The following is a 19308-nucleotide window of genomic DNA, read 5'->3' on the forward strand; positions in this document are numbered from 1 at the left end:
GATACCTTGAAGCCAGCTTTGCTGGAGTCTCTTCCTTAGTTCTCCCTGTTGTAACGCTCCTACTATCTGATTTATTGCAGCTCACAAACTTTTATCTCTAATTTTAGTCTCCTTCAAAAGAAGTAGCCCTATAGGAATGAAAAAACTTGCGAAACCAGTCAAAACCAGTAGTTTCAAAGGAGATTGCAGGAAGTAACTTCTTCCATCTCTTTCTTTCTAAGCACACTCCAACCTGAATAAAACTGAAAAGTTCAATACCAAGACAAGATCTAGGAATCTATAAAGTGAAGGAACTCCTCCTTTCTTTTTAAATAAGAGCCAAAATGTATAGAGCCTAGGAAAACATTTTCCCCCATCTCATGGGTAACCCTTTTCAATTAAAACACTTAAGTACTTTTTACTTGCTTTCAATTTTGCCTTTGGATAATTTTTAAAGTTGGTTATAGGTTAATGTGGAATATCTCCCCAGCTAGTTTGTTTCTCTGTTTGGGTTGCAAGGGAAACCAGAATCCACAGCAGCCATAGTCTTTCTCAAATGGCCAACTGATCAACCTAAGAAGTGTCTCCTTCAAATAGCAAAGAAGAATCATTCAGTATGGTGGAACATGTTGTGTTCAGCAGTGAATTTTAAATCAAAGGAAATAGTTGTCCTTTTCAAATCAAGTACACAACTTGACCAAGCTCAGTCTGTGGATGGAGTAGGTTTTCTGAGTGAAGGTTGAATCCATCCTTATGTCCTTCTTCAGTTAGATGATGCTGGAATGCATTTCAAGGGAAGACTTTCCTGCAAGATCAGCCCTGATGGAGTGTACGTGAAATCACTAGGTTAAAATCTTAATGGGGGAGAGAAGTGAGGAAAACAAGGCAATTGCAAGATTAGGAAACCAGGTTATAGTAACAGAATCTTGTATGTCTGAATGTTCTTTGTATTCCTCTGAAACTTATCTTCATGAGATTTGAGGGTTTTGTATGAGATGTTTTCTCATATTACAGTTCTGGCCCAAAGTAGATTTCTTTTATCTAACCATTGTCCTGGTAGCAGCTCTTCCTCCTGTCCCTCAGGGTTATTCCTTCTGCTCCTTACATCTGAAGATACCTGAAGACACATTGCCTGAAGATACATGGGTAAATATAGCTTCAGACATTTTTTTTAAATGACAGGCAAATAGTAGTGAGTATGTACCTCCAAGTTCAGGTTTGGAATTCCTGAACAGGGAGAGAGAATGTGTGAATCACAGCTGTGTTGAGAGGACCAAACTTTTCTGCCTCCTTCTAGCTTTCTCTGGTGAATGTCTCAGTCTGATGCTGTTGGTACTTTTGCCTCAAAATTTCTGAGATAGGTGCATTTACAACCAAGCCTCAAATATTTTTGTTATTTTAAACAATTTGTGATTAACAACTTTGACTTGCTTGTTATGATGTCTATGCCCAATGACATTTGAGAAGTAGTGGATGCAGGGAAAAAGAAGAAAGGAGAACAGGAAACCTACTAGTCTAGAAACTCCCCATACTCCCAAATGTGTGCAGACAGCAGCATTGATCGTCTCATTGAAAAACTGTGGTTGTAGAGACAGCTTTTCTTATTCTGATATACAGTATTTTCCTCTTGTCTCAAGGGAAAGTTCATTGGTGTTGTTGAATGGATGACACACCCACACAATAGGAATGCAGCATACGTACTTTTATATCATATGTAAATAAAACAGTGACCTTGTAAGTTAGAGATGTGTGACCAAGCACTTTTGTTATAATTAGAAAGAATGAGCAAAATATCTATGTCTATGAGCAAAATATCTACATATATCTGCCAACTATGTTCCAGATGCTGCACTGAGATTCCATAATGGATTATCTTTGATTCTAAGAAGGAGAGAGTGAGAGAAAGCACAGATGGGAATTGAAAAAAGGATATACAAAAAAGAAGTGCAACATGACTAGGATAGGACATGATAACTTTGGACTCTTAATATGTCAACAAGTAGCTTGTGAAACTTTTGATGAGATTAAGAGTTAAGGAATTGAAAGTCCTTGTTAAGAGATCTGTAGACATTTGCTTTCTTTTTTCTCCTAAACTTATATTTATCACATCATGAATTATAGGTTTTCTTGGTCTCTTTTGGCTCCTGTATTTTCTCTCTCTCTCTCTCTCTCTCTCTCTCTCTCTCTCTCTCTCTCTCTCCTTCCCTCCCTCCCTTTCTCTCTCTCAAACTCAATTCTTCTGAATATATTTAGATGTTTGAAACTTTTTTTTCTGGAAATAGTTGCAATAGTTGCAATCAGTGAATATATCCATTGTTGTCTATTTTCTGCAACTGTTTTATGGCTAGTAATTTTGATTGTCTCGTTGTTTTATTATTAAGTTATGAATTTTCCATAGAGTCTTCTTTAACTCCCCAAAAATAGAATTAGGAAAACAAGCTGTAATGTATATTTTACAGACTCTTTAACAAAGTGAAAACCATCCTTCCAAGAACAAACACAAATGTGTTTAGTTGGTTTTTAAAACGGTCCCTCCATACCAGACATTGTCTCAAGGTGACTTTAAAAACAACCAAAATGCTCATTAAATATTGCTGAATATGCTTCTTGGCCTTCCACAATGCCAGAAAATATCTTGAATGCCAAAGATAACATTGCATAGCAATTATACTGCTATCACACTATTAATAGCATAATTTCAGATACCATCAAAATGATAATCACAGTGATGCTTATAGTAATTTTCAGCCGGTTTTTCACACATATATGGCCAATAGGAATCTTACACAGTGAGATCATATCCTTTTCCTAACTTTCTTTGCTAATTATATTGCTGTTATCTATCATGACCCCAGGGAATAAGTCTGTATGTTCAGGCAGTGAAGATATAGTCTGGAGGAAGCATGAGAATGGAGAAGGTGAAGATAGGAAAGATTTGACCTCAGAAACAGCTTAAAGAACACCTCATTTGGCGAGCTTGCTGAAAGTCTGGCTCTTTGCTGAATTGAAGCATTGGGTCTGTTTAGCCTTCTACATCTTAGATGGAAGGTTGGAGGGATGAGCAATTAAAACTGAGTTTCTCTATTTTAATTTTGCAAGAGCTGAGAACTGGTACGCTTCTTCAACCTACTCTTTTAAAGTCTCACCTCAGAAAAAGAGAAGCAATGTCTATAAGGAATGCCTCCTTGAGTCTTTCTAGCTTTCTTCCTGCAGCAATAACTCACCCTCAAAGGATCAAATTGTCACCAGCTATCAAGCAATATAATAATACTGAAACTGTCCTGTTGGACCAGGAAAAGGTTTATTGAATTCTCAAATGACACAATAAGATGCTTCTGTCCTCTTCTGCCATTTGAGATTATAAACATCTGGAAAAATGCATATCAAAGCCTCTTTATAAGACACGAATTTAAAAAATGAGTAAGAAGTTGCAGAAATGGCATGCTCCAGAATCCAGTGTCTTCACTAACTCATTGGTCTGTTTTAACTTGACTCAGCATTCTATCTTGTCCAACACTTCTACTATGGATAACAAGTAGTTTTCGTTATTGTTATTTTAAAATCCTTTGGCTGCCTCATCTAATGTGAAAGGAGTCATCAAACCCACTCAAACAAGCACAACAGTCATGCCAAAGAACACGTTAATCTATTCCAACCGTTGCTTTTCACACTTTAATGAGAATAATGGGCAAAGCATCTTTGTGACATTTTTGTGTTTATAGGACTTCATGTAGGTCTTGTTGCATACAGCCCATCAGCATTGTGATGAATAGGAAACATTTGGAGTGAGCAGGCAACATCCCACATTGATGAAACACTTAAGTAATCATTTAGTCCCTTTCAAATAGTGGCTCAAATAAAATTTTTCAGACTTAATTAAAACTTTAAAATATGGTTTATTTCCATTGAGAGTACCAGACACATTACAGGAAGTCCTCGTTTACCAACTGCTTGTTCAGCAACTATTCAACTTTGACAGAACTGGACAGCTGGTCCTCACACTTGCGACTTGTCACAGCATTCTGCAGTTACACAATTGTCATTTGAAACTTTCATGGCTGGATTCTGACAAGGAAAGACATTTGGAAACCAGCAGGAACTCACAAGTTGCCATCATGTGACCCTGCTTATTCACTTAATGACCACAGTTAGAACTGATGCCGTAAATTGAGCATAGTCATGTGATGTTTTACTTTATGGCTGTGTTGCTTAGCAATGGGGTTGTCTGTGCCAGACTTAAACAAAAAATTAACAGTTGCAGACATTTTTTTAGACCACAGCGCATAAAATGCAATATTTTCCAGGATGAAAAAGAACAATGTGTGCTAGACAATATTGCAAAGTGAGCTGGTCAAATTAAACATGTGGGTGGGGTTAATAATTTCTGAATCACTTCTGATTTAGCTGTTGGTTTTTAACCCTCCTTAAAATTATTTTAGCGTACACCCTTGTTTTTGCATGTGTTTCTTGACTCAGAGTAGAATGAAAACATGACACTATTTTTTGGCAACTGTGATTGGAAAAGGCTCCACAGAAAGGAGGGTCATGGCCCTATTAATGTTGGGGTCTCAGGTTGCTCACGCTACCAGGGAGTATATGCCACTGAACTCAGTGAAAATGGCTGTGAATATTATTCATTCAATTTCTTTTTACTTATGTGCTATCAAGATATCATGTCTGGGTTTTGTATATGAACATATTATCGGTTTTCTTCACTATGCACATTTATTATGTATATTCAGAGAATCAAAAAAACCCCACCCAACCACATAGTTAAACAAATATCTATACTGGAGCAAGAATATTGACATCAGCATAAATATAATGAGAAGACCGGCTTTACATCATTATTGCCTATCCCAAATTGGGATAGACAATATTTAAAAATGCAAAACCAGGACAAATGATATTAAACCAATTTTGAATTTTTAAGAAGGCATGGTGGTGAGAATTATAATTAAATTACATTTTACAGTGAGATATTTAATATTGCACTGTTACAAATTATCAAACAACTTTTGAGAACACAAAACGAAGCACACTTCTTATAGCTACTTTACATATTTGAAAACATGTTGCGTGTTTGACAAGATGCAAGCCAGCAATATTTATTAAGATAATCAGGTTTGCCTGAAAAAAAAAACGCTCAATATGTTGCTAATATTATTTCCTGATAATTATATCCAATTCATCTAACATATCCAATATATGTAACATAAGTAGGTTGTGAACTACTCATAAAATGCAGCCTTAAATATAATGGCCATTTTTTTTCTCATTAAAGGAGGAGAAAAGGACTCCGTAAATGTTGAATTTACTCCTAACATAACCTAAAAAAAACAGTATTACAAATTAACATGAGTTGAAGGATTAATACTGTATAAGGCCATATTATGAATATTCCCAATGCCGGTCTTTTTGCCAGAGAGAGGGGGCTTTCACAAAATTTAGTTCAATTAAGTTATCTATTTCTAGTTCACCAACTCAAAGAATTAACTTCCTTAAGAAAGTTAATGCTAATTTGTTTTTAATGCCAATTTAAGGGTTTCGCTGAAACAAAAACTCCTTTATACTTTGCTCTGCTACTGATGAAGTTTAAGCAAACATTTTAAGTTACTTTCTGCAAGAAACATATAGTGGAGTGCAAAACACTAGTTTTTCAGCTGTATCAACTTATCTGTGTTTTGTTGCTCCTCTGATATAAAAAAGGAAGCAGAGATCTCGTAAGCAAGCACTATAGTTACCAAGGACAGAACAGCCAAATATTATAAAAGGAAATGGAAGAATTGGGGTTTCACTTTTTTTTTCTTTCTGAATTGACTTTTTTTTTTTTTTTTTTTTACATCACAGAGAATCTTCACTGGGGCAGGAGAATGAGAACTATAAATCAAACGTTATGTAAAGTACCCTGTCATCCAAGTTAATGACATAAAATGGTCTTTTGCTGGGTGGTAAAATAAATGGATAGGAAGAAAGAAAAGAAATACGGGCCCGGAATTATAATGAAAAATCCTCTTTCAGATGTGCTCAGAGGAAACTTTTGAAAGATGCCAAACGGGACAAGAGAAAGAAGTATCCAGTAATTCAGGAAAGAGGAAAAAACATATTTATGCCTTCAGAGATATTATCTGAAATTGGATTTAGTCCAGTTATTGGGAACAGACTCCTGTTATGTTATGTTATGTTATGTTGAAGTTAACTAAAAGATAGGGGAGGAAATACAAGAATATTTTGTTTATTCTTCAGTAGTTTTGGGAGCAATCTCTAGGTGTGAGATGGTTAGCACTAGATTTTTAGCATGAAATAAATCAAAACACATCACCTCTGGCTGGGGAATTGTTTCGGAAAGATAAAACAAATGTGCTCTAAGGGCAGTTTAGCCTCTAGTGACTTCATGTATATGCCACATAGCTTTCCTAGGAAAATTTAAAAGAGGTTTTCTATGAGGGTTTTTTTTTTTTAATTTTCCAATTTAACCTACATTCCTAAGATTTTCTGGTGGCCTCCCATCCTTATACTAATCAGGTATGATCCTGCTTTACTTTTTATGACAAACCAAATACAGCAATAGTACTTACATACAGCTTCATAGTACTTTATGTTGCCCCCAACAATTTTAGTCCTTATTTTACTGACCTAGGAAGAATAGAAGGCTAAGTCAACCTTGACCCAGTCAAGATCGAATTGCTGGCGGTCAACAGAGTTAGGCTGCAATACTGCATTCTAACCACTGTACCACCGCAACTCTTAAATTCAGCTTGGAACTACCACCTAGCAAGGTGCATAATTGAAGGAGTGACCAGCATAAGTCAGCTAATACAGGTTGGAATTTTTAAGCAGAAATAAGAAAGCCATTCTTTTTCACACTTCAATTTCCTTTAGTCTGTCAATACAGCTCCTTTAGTAGCCCAATACATCCAGAGGGCATCAGGTTAGGGAAGTATTAGCTTAAAATATGCTTTCTCAGGAGGGATTGTTGGCTCTACTGTCAATATATATGTATATATGTAAAGGAACCAAATGCCAATTTCAAAACAAATCAAGTCTACATTCTGATTGCAAAATTGCTGAGCACAAGAACCAGGCCAATAGCAGAATTTTCAGTAAATCCATTGATGTATTAGATGTTGTGGAAATATCTAATTACTGTAACATACACAAAAGTTGAAACAGTCAATGAAAAGTATGAAAGAAACAGAAAATCAATGGGAACTGCATCTTGCAGCTCCACTTCCATGCACAGAACAGAAATATGATTTTTTGATTTGTGAGTTTCGATGGCTTCTAGTCAATTAATTCAAAGGGCCAATAGCCAACATGAGTCCTAATAAAGCATTATTTGTGCTATAGAGATAAATGGAGAAAGCTACAATGAACTATCTTACAGAGTTACGGAGAACTTTAGTTTATTAAACCAGCTTGCTTTTTCCTTAACCATCGATAAGGTTAGAGAAGAGTTAAAATGTGGTTACTTCAAAGAAGGAAGATTAATGGAATTGGAATCAAGAGATGGGATAATCTAAATCCTCTCTGAAGCTGGGGTGGGGTTTGAGCTTTTGAGAAGGCTATTATCCCTTTAAAACTACAAAGAATCTCAGGGTAACTTAGCTTGGAGGACACAGAAGGGCTTCATCAGTTTTAACATGAAAGTCTACTGATTTTGCTATCTGTAATTGTATAGAGTGGTAGAAGCACTTCACTTGTGCTGAAACTGCAATTTCCCTTCATACTCTAAACTTGTATGATACAGAAGCCTATATCTGCTGAAGTCACCAAGGACATTGCCAGATACAAATTCTGCTTACTTTTGAGAGGGATATTTTTATCCTACCTTTTTTCTATATACAACTCAAGGCAGCAAACATACCGATATTCCTTCCTTCTATTTTCCCCTACAACAACCACCCTGTGAGTTGGGCTGAGAGAAAGTGATTGGCCCAAAGTCACCCAGCCGGTTTTTCATGTCTAAGGCATAACTAGAACTCACAGCCACCTGGTTTCTATCCCAGCACTTTAACCACTACACCCAACTGGCTTGTGCGTCACACATATGCTCTATGTACTTGGAAGCACATTGAATATATTTTTCAAAAATGCATATCCTGCTGTTCCCCAAAGATACTGTTTTAAAATAAAGGATGCTCAGACTAATTTGCAACACAACTATGTCACTATCATCATGTGAAAACAGTTCAATAAAAATTGCCAAACCTTGAAAACCTCAGCAGAAAGTGAATAATCATCAGGGTTAAATGAAGGTATTGAAAAAACAGGAGAGAGTATATGATTTTGAAAAGATCTTTGTCATGTGGCTAAGCATGAATAATAATGTAACTAGGGATATCTCTCTAGGGTAATGCTACAAAGATTTATTATAAAGCATGCTTGTTTACAATGGACACAGTTCTAATATCATATTCATCCATGAATAAATCAATAAAATATACTGGTAGAAAATGAATATATCATATATCAAATAACATCAACTGATATGTCAGCCAATTTATGTAATCAAACTGGACAACATGCCATTTTATGTTGTTCAACATATTTATTTTCTACCAGTTATGAATACATGCAATTTCCCTTTCAGATATGAGGGGCTACCTTCTCCACAGGCAGTATTAATCAGTTTACCATTTCAAATTTCAATAATTTACACTAACTAACAAACAAGATAGAAAGTTAAACCTACCCGTGCCAAAGTCAGTGTCCCTTGTTTGCACGTTTTGCAACGAACCCGGAGTTTCCCAGGTTTCACGGCCTGGCAGAAGCTTTTGCAGAAAACATAAAAACTGCTGTACTTAGCAGCTTCTGTTGGGAGAAACAGAAATGCAAACCCTTCATTTATTAAAACACCAACATTTCATTGTGCATATATCTGTATGTATTTGTGTATGTAATAAAAACTAAGAAACAAATGAAAATCCACATATAGAATATCAGAATGACATTTTTTTTTGTATTCTGGATAGCAACAAATCAAAATCAAATATATTGGATTATTTTTGGAGAAGAATAAACATTTAGGTATTTGTATATGTTCCCTAATGCAGCAATTCTATATCCATCTTCTTTATCCTTCCTGCTTCCATCACTCCTTCTAGTCCACCAGAAGAGTTAAACCCTCTCCATCTGACAAGAGTGGATATTATTATTAGACATATATATTAAATTGCTTCTCTCTCCATTGGGTGATTGAAGCAATATACAGAAATCAGATAAAAGCAGCAGTAGCATAAAACACACAATACACCGAAATCAAACAAACACAATCACAAGAATAGCTTAACAAGAGAAGTCAGAATATTCATCACAATAAAATCTGAAAACATCATTTAAGAACATTAAAAAGGTAATGGAACAATATAGTCTACACCAGCTGCCAAACGTATAATAAAGAGGAAGCTAACCTGATTTCTCTCCCTATTGTCTTATTATAGATGTGCAATAATAAACACAGAGCTGGGGATGGGAGAGGCAGGGAATAGCAGTAGCTATTCAGACTGCCAGTGAAAGGTAAGCCATAAACTTTGCTGTTAAATCCATAAGGAATTATTTCCATTATCTTAAAAATACATGGGAACTGCCACTTCTGTGGGAAAATATTTAAATGATAAAAGCAAACAGTTTATTATAAAACTAAGGTGTGTCACTTCACGCCTTTCTAGTAAAGTGCCCATTCTATGGCTGCAACTCAAATTTATATTTTATGTCTGTAACTATCTATCTATCTATCTATCTATCTATCTATCTATCTATCTATCTATCTAATCAAATCCCAAGCGGCTTGCAAAATATGTGGGATTAGATAATTCAAACATCAATCTATCCATTCAGGAATCGTTCATAGGATAAAACGCACACACCCTGCTCCGTAGGTAAAATGTGTGAAGGAACATTAAGCATCTTTTTTGGGCATCTTTGTAAAGAGCTGAAGGCAGATCTGCCTAACATTTTCAACCTAACGTTTTCAACCATTTTCATAACGTAAGAGGGGAATACCCAAAGACAGGAGCAAACAATTTCTCTTACTTTCAGTTCTCTTGCACTCCAGAGGTGAGCAGGACAGAACCAACATGGGCCTGATAGAGTTGATATTTTTAGTTAGTGAAATGCACCTGTAGGCCAGACAAGGAATAATGGATGGAAACTGAACAAGGAGAGATTTAACCTGGAAATAAGGAGAAGTTTTCTGACAGTGAGAACAATCAACCAGTGGAACAGAAGTTGCCTTCGGAAGTTGTGGGAGCTTCATCACTTGAGACTTTCAAGAAGAGGTTGGACTGCCATTTGTCAGAAATGGTGTAGGGTGTTCTACTTGGGCAGAGGGTTGGACTAGATGACCTACAAGGTTCCTTCCAACTCTGTTAACCTGTAAAAATGGGTAGTTTCTACATCAATTAAGACCACTCATTTGGCCCTTGAAAAAAAATCCCAATTCCTGAAGGGGGGAGGAGGAAAATATTCACAGATCTTTATACAGCATTTTGAGGAGCTGTATTCCGCCACATTCCAATAGTGTCAGAGAAGATAGCTTGAGAAATAAGCAATTTCATATGAGAAAGAGATGATCCTTCAAATATTTAAGACAACGAAGAGAACAATATGTGTTGGAGCTGTTTTGTATTTTTCTTCATGATTCTGTTAGCAGTCTGGCTTTGTTCCTCCTATTGATAACAAACAGTCTGCCCAAAGTGCCAAACTAGTCTGCTCTTTTCATCACAGATTAATTAGCACTTATTGGTTGTAGGGAAATCACTCCTAGGCTGAAGTGAAGCTTTAAACAAAAGCAAAGCCCCACTCATAAAAATATTGTACTGACTAGAACAGCTTTTTTCAGTGACAGAGGTTCTGCAACAGCACAACTGCCTTGTTGATAAGCACCAATTTAGTATTAATTTCAGTGCTGCAGAAAACAAAACAAAACAAGTAAACCATCTTTACCAATCAGATTTACAATTACAAGCTAAGGTACACTTAATCATGGAGAATCAATGTTTCATCTATGTGGTTGCTAGGAGTTGAAAATGACTTGATGTCACATACCGTATTTTTCGGAGTATAAGATGCACCTTCCCCCCACCCCTCAAAGGGGGTGAAAATTTGGGTGTGTCTTATACACTGAATATAGTCCTGGCCACCCACTGCCCCCCACCCTTTGGCCTCTGCCTCCCAGCAATTTATCTCCTTGCAGCAAGCAGCAAGAAGAAACAGCCCATTTCAGCTTCAGCACAGCCTAATTAGCACAAGTTGATTGTCCATTGGATCGGCCTCCCGGCTCTCAGCTGTTTCAGGCTGCAAGGATTACCATTGCCTATTGCTGAGCGGGCCTCTGCTGCTTGCTGCAAGGAGGTAAATTGCTGGGAACAGATTTTTTTTTCTTGTGCTAATCAAGCTATGCTTGAACGAAACTGAAAGTAAAGCAGGCTGTTTGCTGTTTACTGTTTGCTGCAACAAGGCAAAATTGCTGGGAGGCAGAGGCAGATTTCTTTTTCTTGTTTTCCTCACCAAAAAAGGTAGGTGCGTCTTATAGTCCGAAGTGTCTTATACTCCGAAAAATATGGTAATTTATGAAGGAAAAAAAAAAAACGAAGGAAAGAAAAGGTTTATGCACCAGTTCACAGTTTCAACTCTCATTTGGCTATGGTCAAGGACCTTCTTGTGGCCCAACCAATTAGTGTTCCTTCTATCAAACCACCTGATTTTGCCCTGCCTTGCTTTGTCTATTTGAAATCAAACAGAATTAGGTGTGATATTGGAAGAAGTAGTCTCTGCCCTCTATCAGTGAGGATGGAAAAATTCCCCTTGTTGCAATTGTGCTGATATGCAAACTATTAAACATATTGAACAAGATTCCCCATGCTGTCCGTTCTCTGGTTTCCTAGAAGATCTGCATGAAGCAGTTCCAGAGGTGATCACCTGGATAGCTGAACTGGACATCCAGTTATAAGATCATACCCCCATAGAAGTATAGTTAAGTGGATTATGTGTGTGTGTGTGTGTGTGTGTGCGTGTGTGTGTGTGTGTGTGTGTGTGTGTGTGTGTGTGTATATATATTTTTCTTCAGTCAAGTTTTCATCATACGCTAAATAATAACAATTTCAACCTGCATCTGTCATAAAATCAGCACCTCTTTCATGCTTAACTTTAAACCAAGTTTAAAACTCTGGTTTTAAACACTGCAATAGCTTTTTGTACCAGAGAAACTGACTTCTTTAATAAGAATATTAAAGTAACCTATAGTAGAAAAAAGTAAAGTATGAATAAACACATCTAGTCAACTAGACATAACCCTGGAGAGAATGGAAAGAGAATCTTTAAAAGGAATTTTAGAAGGAAGAGGAAAGAATTTGGCAGGAAATTTTGGTTAACTTGCACAAGTCATCCTGACCAATAACTGGGCTCATTTTCTTGCTGGCTGGAGAATTTGGGGAATTGAAATCTAAAGTTGCTGAGGTTGAGAAGCACTGCTTTAAAGACCTTACTTGTTCAAAGTCATCCAAAAATACTGAAAGTTGGCCCTATTTAATTTAGTACAGCAGAAATATGCAGGGATCACACTTGTGTAGATTGAAAGTTGTCAAGCTACCCAAATGTTAATTTACTTCCTTAATAAAAAGGCAATCTTTCAACATTAAATACAGAATGAAAGGGAAAAGTTGACAAGTTACAGATTTTTCAATTTACTGGACTAATTTAAAACATGATGGCATTAAATATTTGAATGGTAAGCTCCCATAAGCCAGTTCAGAGTTACTGTAATTAATTTACCTGCAGCCCAGAACGTAAACAACATTTACGATTGCTAGAGGTTGAAAGAAGGAGCTATATGTTTTACTTGAGAGCCATAAAAAACGGCTTTACCTTAATCATTTTTGTAATATAGCAATATCACTTAGACTTAGATACCGCTTCATAGTGCTTTACAGCCAGTGGTGGGATTCAAATTATTTAACAACTGGTTTGCCCAGGGTCAGGTTGGTTGTCGTGGAAGGCGTGGCCCATCCACATCCTCCAGCTCTAGCGCACCTGCAGGTTGAGCCTCCTGCAATGGCCAACCTGACCCTGGGCGAACTGGTTGTTAAATTTACACACACATCCCATCAAAGTGTGCTGCGTTGCAATGGAGAAACAGGCAATGGAGCGGCCGACACAAGGGAAGGAGGAAGGAAAGCAGCCTTCTCCTTCCTTCTTGCCGGCCGATCCAGTGCCCATTTCTCCATTGCAGCACAGTACCCAGGATCCACTTTGATAGCAAGGTGGTGGGTAATTTAACAACCGGTTTGTCCAAATCGGTGTGCATTGGCTGAATCCCACCACTGTTTACAGCCCACTCTAAAAGTCAGCATATTGCCCACAACAATTTCGGTCCTAATTTTACTGACTTCGGAAGGATGGAAGGCTGAATCAACCTTGAGCCATTCAGAATCGAACTCCTGACTCATTCTAATTCAATAACCATATTGAATTCTACAGTATAGTGCAATATCGGGTTTACAATTTCAATTATATAGAATGTAAAGGATTTATGATTGTGTTTTTATTTTTATAGTTATAATGTACACTGAAGACAGCATTTAATTTCATTGTACCGTGTGCAATGACAATAAAGTAAACTAAACTAAACTAACCACTGCCCCACCACGACTCTTTCAAAGTTATTTGAAGAAATTTAAAACCACTTGCCAAATAGACTTTTTTGATCTGGAAAGGAAAAATGTTTCATGCTACTAGCAATTGCAGCACTTCCACATCCTTAGGTAACTTTGAAAAGCTAAGAAGGGTTAACCCTGGCTGCCCTTCTCCCATAGTATTTCCATACTGTTGTCAGGAATTGAGCAAAATGTGAAGAAAACTCTTCTTTTAAAGAAACATTCTTGAGTTTGCACACATCCCTTTTGCTTTTGAGAACCATAATCTGCAAAAATACTAATGGCAATTATCACGCAAAAGGTATCCAGAGTTGTGTAACCACTCTTTCAAGGCACACGTAGTTTACCAAAGGTTTGGGTGCACCCCAGTTGTTAAATTATTAAAGTGACTAAAATGAAATCATTTTAAATCGTTTTTGATTTTAATTGTTGACATGTCTAATCCTCCTGGTTTTGTTCCATTTTTTGGGGTGATGGTGAGGACCATAATCTTCACTGTGCAACTAAAAAAAAATAAATCTGTTCTCTTAAATTAGATTACAGTTCTAACACAGAGAGGGTGACTTCAGGTTAAACACAATTAAGTAGTAAATGCGATGATGCACATATAACTTGATGAATTTATTCTTCGCAACAGTAGCTCTCCTGCTGAAATGCCAACACTGGATACTGATAGTGACAGCAAAATTAGGGCAGGAAAGCCGTCTGAAAGCCAGAAATCCATATGCATACTGCTAGAAACAGCAGGAATTGTGTAATACTTTCTACTTACTATGCCTCATAAAAACATGCACAAAACCCCCACTCTGTCTAACAATAGTAGTAGCACCTAGACTTATATACTGTTCCATAGTCCTTTATAGCACTCTCTAGCCAGTTTATAGAATCAGTATATAGTTCCCAACAATCTGCTGAGCCACAGGGCCTGGTGGCATTGTGATAGCACTGATAGCATTGTGATTAACACCAGCTGTCTGCAATTACTATAAGTTCGAATCTCACCAGCTCAAGGTTGACTCAGCCTTCCATCCTTTCTAAGGTAGGTAAATTGAGGACCCAGTTTGTGGGGGCAATACGCTGACTTCATATAAATATACAAAAGTATGAAGGCTATCGCTTAACGCATTGTAAGCTGCCCTGAGTCTCCGGAGAAGGGCGGCATATAAATGAAATTAAAAAAAAAAAATCTGGGTGCTCAATTTACCAACCTCGGAAGGATGGAAGGATGAGTCAACCTTGAGCTTGTTAGGATCGAACTTCCGGCAATGGGCAGAGTTAGCCTGCAAAACTGCATTCTAACCACTGCCAAGCCTCAATACTATTAATCTCTTTCATGAATATTAACACGAAGCCATCACAAGCACTAAATTTAACATAAGGGGAAAAAAGTAAAGTATGCCTAGAATAGTGCTACAGGGTGCCTGCTAACAAGCAGGCCCATGCAAAGACACAGACTAATTTACCAGTTGTCTTTCCTGAAGCAAATTTGCTCAACGCGCCACAGGAGGTGCCCCCAAATCTTCCAGAATGAAATAAATGGCCATTTGCATCAACCTGTCTGTTGCTTTATGCAGATTGGCTGATAGCAATCTTAAACTTCTATAGACACATTATTGGGTTTCTGTAGAGAGTAATATCACCAGTGAGAACAAGAGGCAATCAGAATAAATTAAAAGAATATGAATGTATTGTGCCTCACTAGCAACACAACTCCTAATCTAACAATAGCAGTCCCTGTTCCCCTCGAATCGTCAGGACTAATTTCTCACAAACAGCCTTGATTAAGATTATCTCCCTTTGTTTTCAGGGGCTAAAAGAGGTGAAAATAAATCTGCCTCAAACACAACATCAACTCTGAAGTAGTATTAATACAAAAAAAATCGTAATTAAGGCACAGCGCCGGCAATCACTCAAATTGCAGCAGTATCAACCTTACAACCTTGTCTTCCCTGTTCAATCAAGCACTCTAGGCTTTCATGGAGTTTTCCATTAACAGTTTATAGCACTGGCATGCTGTTAAAATGTGCAGATATGGCAACTGTTGATTAAAACATTAAGGTCCAACTTTAGATCGAAGGCATGGCGCTAAATGTGTGGGCATGCACGTACACCCAAGGAAATGAGCCGTTTCAAAAGTTATTGTCCATGTGTTTTTTCTTCCTACAGGAAAATGTAATTATTGATGTTAATCAGGATTCACTTGGCAAATACATGCTAACATTATGGAACTATATGTGTCTCATGCATAATCATATACAGGATTGGCCTTTGAAAAATCTTGGTGGGATTAAATACAGCAAAAGGCAACAGGAAGTACATGGCTAGATTTTTTTTATAACCTGATGCACATTCCATTTATAGAAAGATTACTGCCAATTCTGGTTATCTTGACTTTCTTTGGTTCAGGGGTGAAATGTAAAATTTGTTACTACCGGTTCTATGGGCGTGGCTTGGTGGGGGGTGTAATGTGACTGGGTGGGTGTGGCCAACTTTTTTTTTTAACTTTTCAAAGCATTTTTTCTAATGCTTTGAAAAGCCTCTGCCGATCAGGCAATTCAGCTGGGATCCTCAGAGGCTTTTTAAAAAATGCTTTGAAAAGACTCTCTGCCGATCAGGCAACTCAGCTGGGATCTTCAGAGAGGCTTTTTAAAAAATTCTTTGAAAAGCCTCTCTGCCGATCAGGCAACTCAGCTGGGATCGTCAGAGACTTTTCAAAGCATTTTTTTTACCACCTCTTCGGCCAAGAGGTTGCAGAAAAAAATGCTTTGAAAATCCTCTGAGGATCCCAGCTGAGCCGCGCGATCATCAGAGGCTTTGTTTTTTAACTTTTAAAAGCATTTTTTCGTCAGAAGAGGTTGTAGAAAAAATGCTTTTAGAAGTAAAAGCCAGGGCTACAAATGCTGCAACAATGGTGCCTACACATGTCTACCTGACATGTGGCAGAACATTCCGTGCCCATATAGGCCTTACCAGTCACCTGCGAACACACCATGAACAGCCCACAACCCATTAGATGTCAAGGTCCTCTTCGAACACAATGGATGAACATCATCATACATACCTACTTTGGTTTATTTTTATCTGTAAGCTACCCAGAGTCACTATGGAATTGGGTGGCCTTGAAACTGAAATACCCTGTTTCCCCGAAAATAAGACATCCCCTGATAGTAAGCCCAATCGGGCTTTTGATCGCATGCGCTAAAATAAGCCTCCCCCCGAAAATAAGCCCTCCCTGAAAATATTTAAATGCAGAGCTGGAAATCAGGTAAGTGTTGTGACTCTGACCCCCGAGCCTGTTTTATCAGAGGGAGAAGACTCCGAAAGTGAAGGAGAGGAGTTGGCAAGGCCTCCCTCTCCAGGACCCTCCTCTCTGGCAATGCCTCAGGTGTCCTCCAAAGGCCAAGAGATAGGCCAGGGGCCAGGCACTTCGAAGCAGCCGCAGTTGGACAGCAATGGAGATGAGTCTTGGTTGGACCCCTGACAGCGTCGCAGAGATAAGTGCGTGCAGCAGAGGAAGAGGCGTGCCAGAGATTAAGCTGAGTCACTGGACCACACCCCACAGGGGATAAAAGGGGGTGTGGTGGCCAGTCAAGCCTTGTGACGAACAAAACTGAAAGCTAGCAAGTCATTCTGCATTTCTGGAACTTTGTTATATGCTCTGCTTGGATTGATTTTTGGACTGGACTTGACTATTCTTTGGCTTTTGTGGACTTACTTTGATGTTTCGGACAGAGGAGAAAAACCTCCCATTGTAAGTAAAATTTTTTGGCAAGCAGCCACTGGGTTGCTGCCAATTCTGTTATCAAAGGAAATTCTTGTCTGCTGGTTTATTTTAACTCTTGGTCGACTGCTGGTGTGCGTGTGTGAGACGGGGACAGAAGAGTAAGACAGCAAGAGGAGCCCCATCTTGCTCCATGCACCCCAAAATAATAAAACCTCCCTGAAAATAAGGCCAAGCGCTTATTTTGGGGTTTAAAAAAATATAAGACAGGATCTTATTTTCAGGGAAACATGGTAATAAATCTAATTTAAAATAGTTAAATTTTGAATTCTTTGGTTTTGAAATCTTTGGTTTACAATACTACCTTCCTTGAGGGCCACTAATCGAATTTGATTGTTTAACATCCCTACGTAAATCAAGGAACCCATAACAAATGATGGATGAAAAAAATCGTTATATTAATACATTTTTTTCATGATTGGATTAATGGTATGGGAATGGAGATTTTGCAGTATCCTTCCCCTGCCATGCCCACCAAGCAACGTCCACAGAACCAGTAGTAAAAAAATTTGAATTCCACCACTGATGGCAATCTAGATGGAGACATATGAGAGAGTATAGAAACACGAGGAAAGAGGAACAGGGATGCTCTGCTTATATAAGGAGCTGTGGTAAGTGGTCTGGGGCTCAATAGAGAGTTTGACATCATTTTGGAACAGAACACATTCAAGGATGCTATTTGCCATGTTGTATATCCTGAACACATCATACACATCTCTGAAAAAAAGTATATGTGATTTAATATTGGCATCTTATGAAAAATACCCTTTGAATGTGTTTGTGATTATGTTTCTCCAGCCTGAAATTAACAGCTGATTTCTGACACTTATGATTAATGTCTTTTTCAAATCCAATTGCTGATCCAAATTACTTCCAACTGCTTACATTCCTCCCCCAGCCTTTGCTGACAAATTTTGAATTTGACCCAAACGCTTTTGTAGACAGCAATGTTTTTTAAGTTTGAAACAAAAGAAAGTGAATTTGTCAATACACAATCTCGTACACAATACGAGAAACTGTTATATTTCACTGGCCTTTTTTTTTTTTTTAATCCAGCCATCTGACAAGAATTACATCCATTGGCAATTATCCAAAGAAGCAGAAGGAGAAAGTGAGGAAACATCATCTGAGGACATTTTGTATTATTTTTTTACATGAGATTTTTCAAAATCTGTTTAGAAAACATTTTTGGAGAATTGCTTAGTAGTGTTTAAACTAAATGCAAGGAACTCGATCAGCCTAACCTGAGATTATGATCTGCAAATAGTCACTTTCCCTATGGTTGGTTTTTCAAACTGGTAGAAATCATGGGGCCTATCATTTAAAGAAAAACATGAGAACATTCAAGCTTTGAATATCAATGAGGCTCTCAGCCTAAAAATGTTAGTTTATAGTACAGCAAAACAAAATAAGATCGCAATATCAATCTCCAATACAATGAAACATTAAACATTGTATTTTGTGAGACATATCAAGAAATATAAACCTGAGGAGAGCTGAAGAAGCTTCTTGGATAAGAAGTTAAATATCTTCAAGGAAAAAAGCCAATATTAATCAGAGTAGAGCTGGAAGGGGCCAGCTCTATTCTGGAGGTCTTCTACTCCCACCCCCTGCTCAAACCGGAAACCCTATACTATTTAAGGTAAGTGGCTGTCCAGTCTTTTCTTTAAAAAACCCAATGATGCAGCACCCACGATTTCTGAAGGCAAGCTGTTCCACTGGTTAATTTTCCTCACTGTTAGGAAGCAACCTTAATTCGAACCAATAAATTCCAGGTTGCTTCTCTCCTTGATTAGTTTCCATCCATTGTTTCTTGTCCTGCCCTCTGGTGCTTTGGAAAATAAATTGACCCCCTCCTCTTTGTGGCAGCATTTCAAATACTGGAATGCTGCT

The 19308-nt window shown here is 37.8% G+C and overlaps 1 protein-coding gene across 3 annotated transcripts in view; it reads right to left on the reverse strand.

Annotated features, from left to right (window-relative positions):
* The window catches only part of PRKN (parkin RBR E3 ubiquitin protein ligase), a 722481-nt gene that overhangs the window by 460504 nt on the left and 242669 nt on the right, over positions 1-19308 (reverse strand). For all 3 annotated transcript variants that reach the window (XM_034428505.3, XM_034428508.3, XM_034428509.3), the window contains one exon: positions 8675-8793. In XM_034428505.3, coding sequence (XP_034284396.2) covers positions 8675-8793 — 119 coding nt within the window. The remainder of the gene's footprint in view (positions 1-8674; positions 8794-19308) is intronic.

Source organism: Pantherophis guttatus, chromosome 1 (assembly GCF_059756535.1).
Source record: "Pantherophis guttatus breed Tessera chromosome 1, ASM5975653v1, whole genome shotgun sequence".
Classification (NCBI taxonomy): Eukaryota; Metazoa; Chordata; class Lepidosauria; order Squamata; family Colubridae; genus Pantherophis; species Pantherophis guttatus.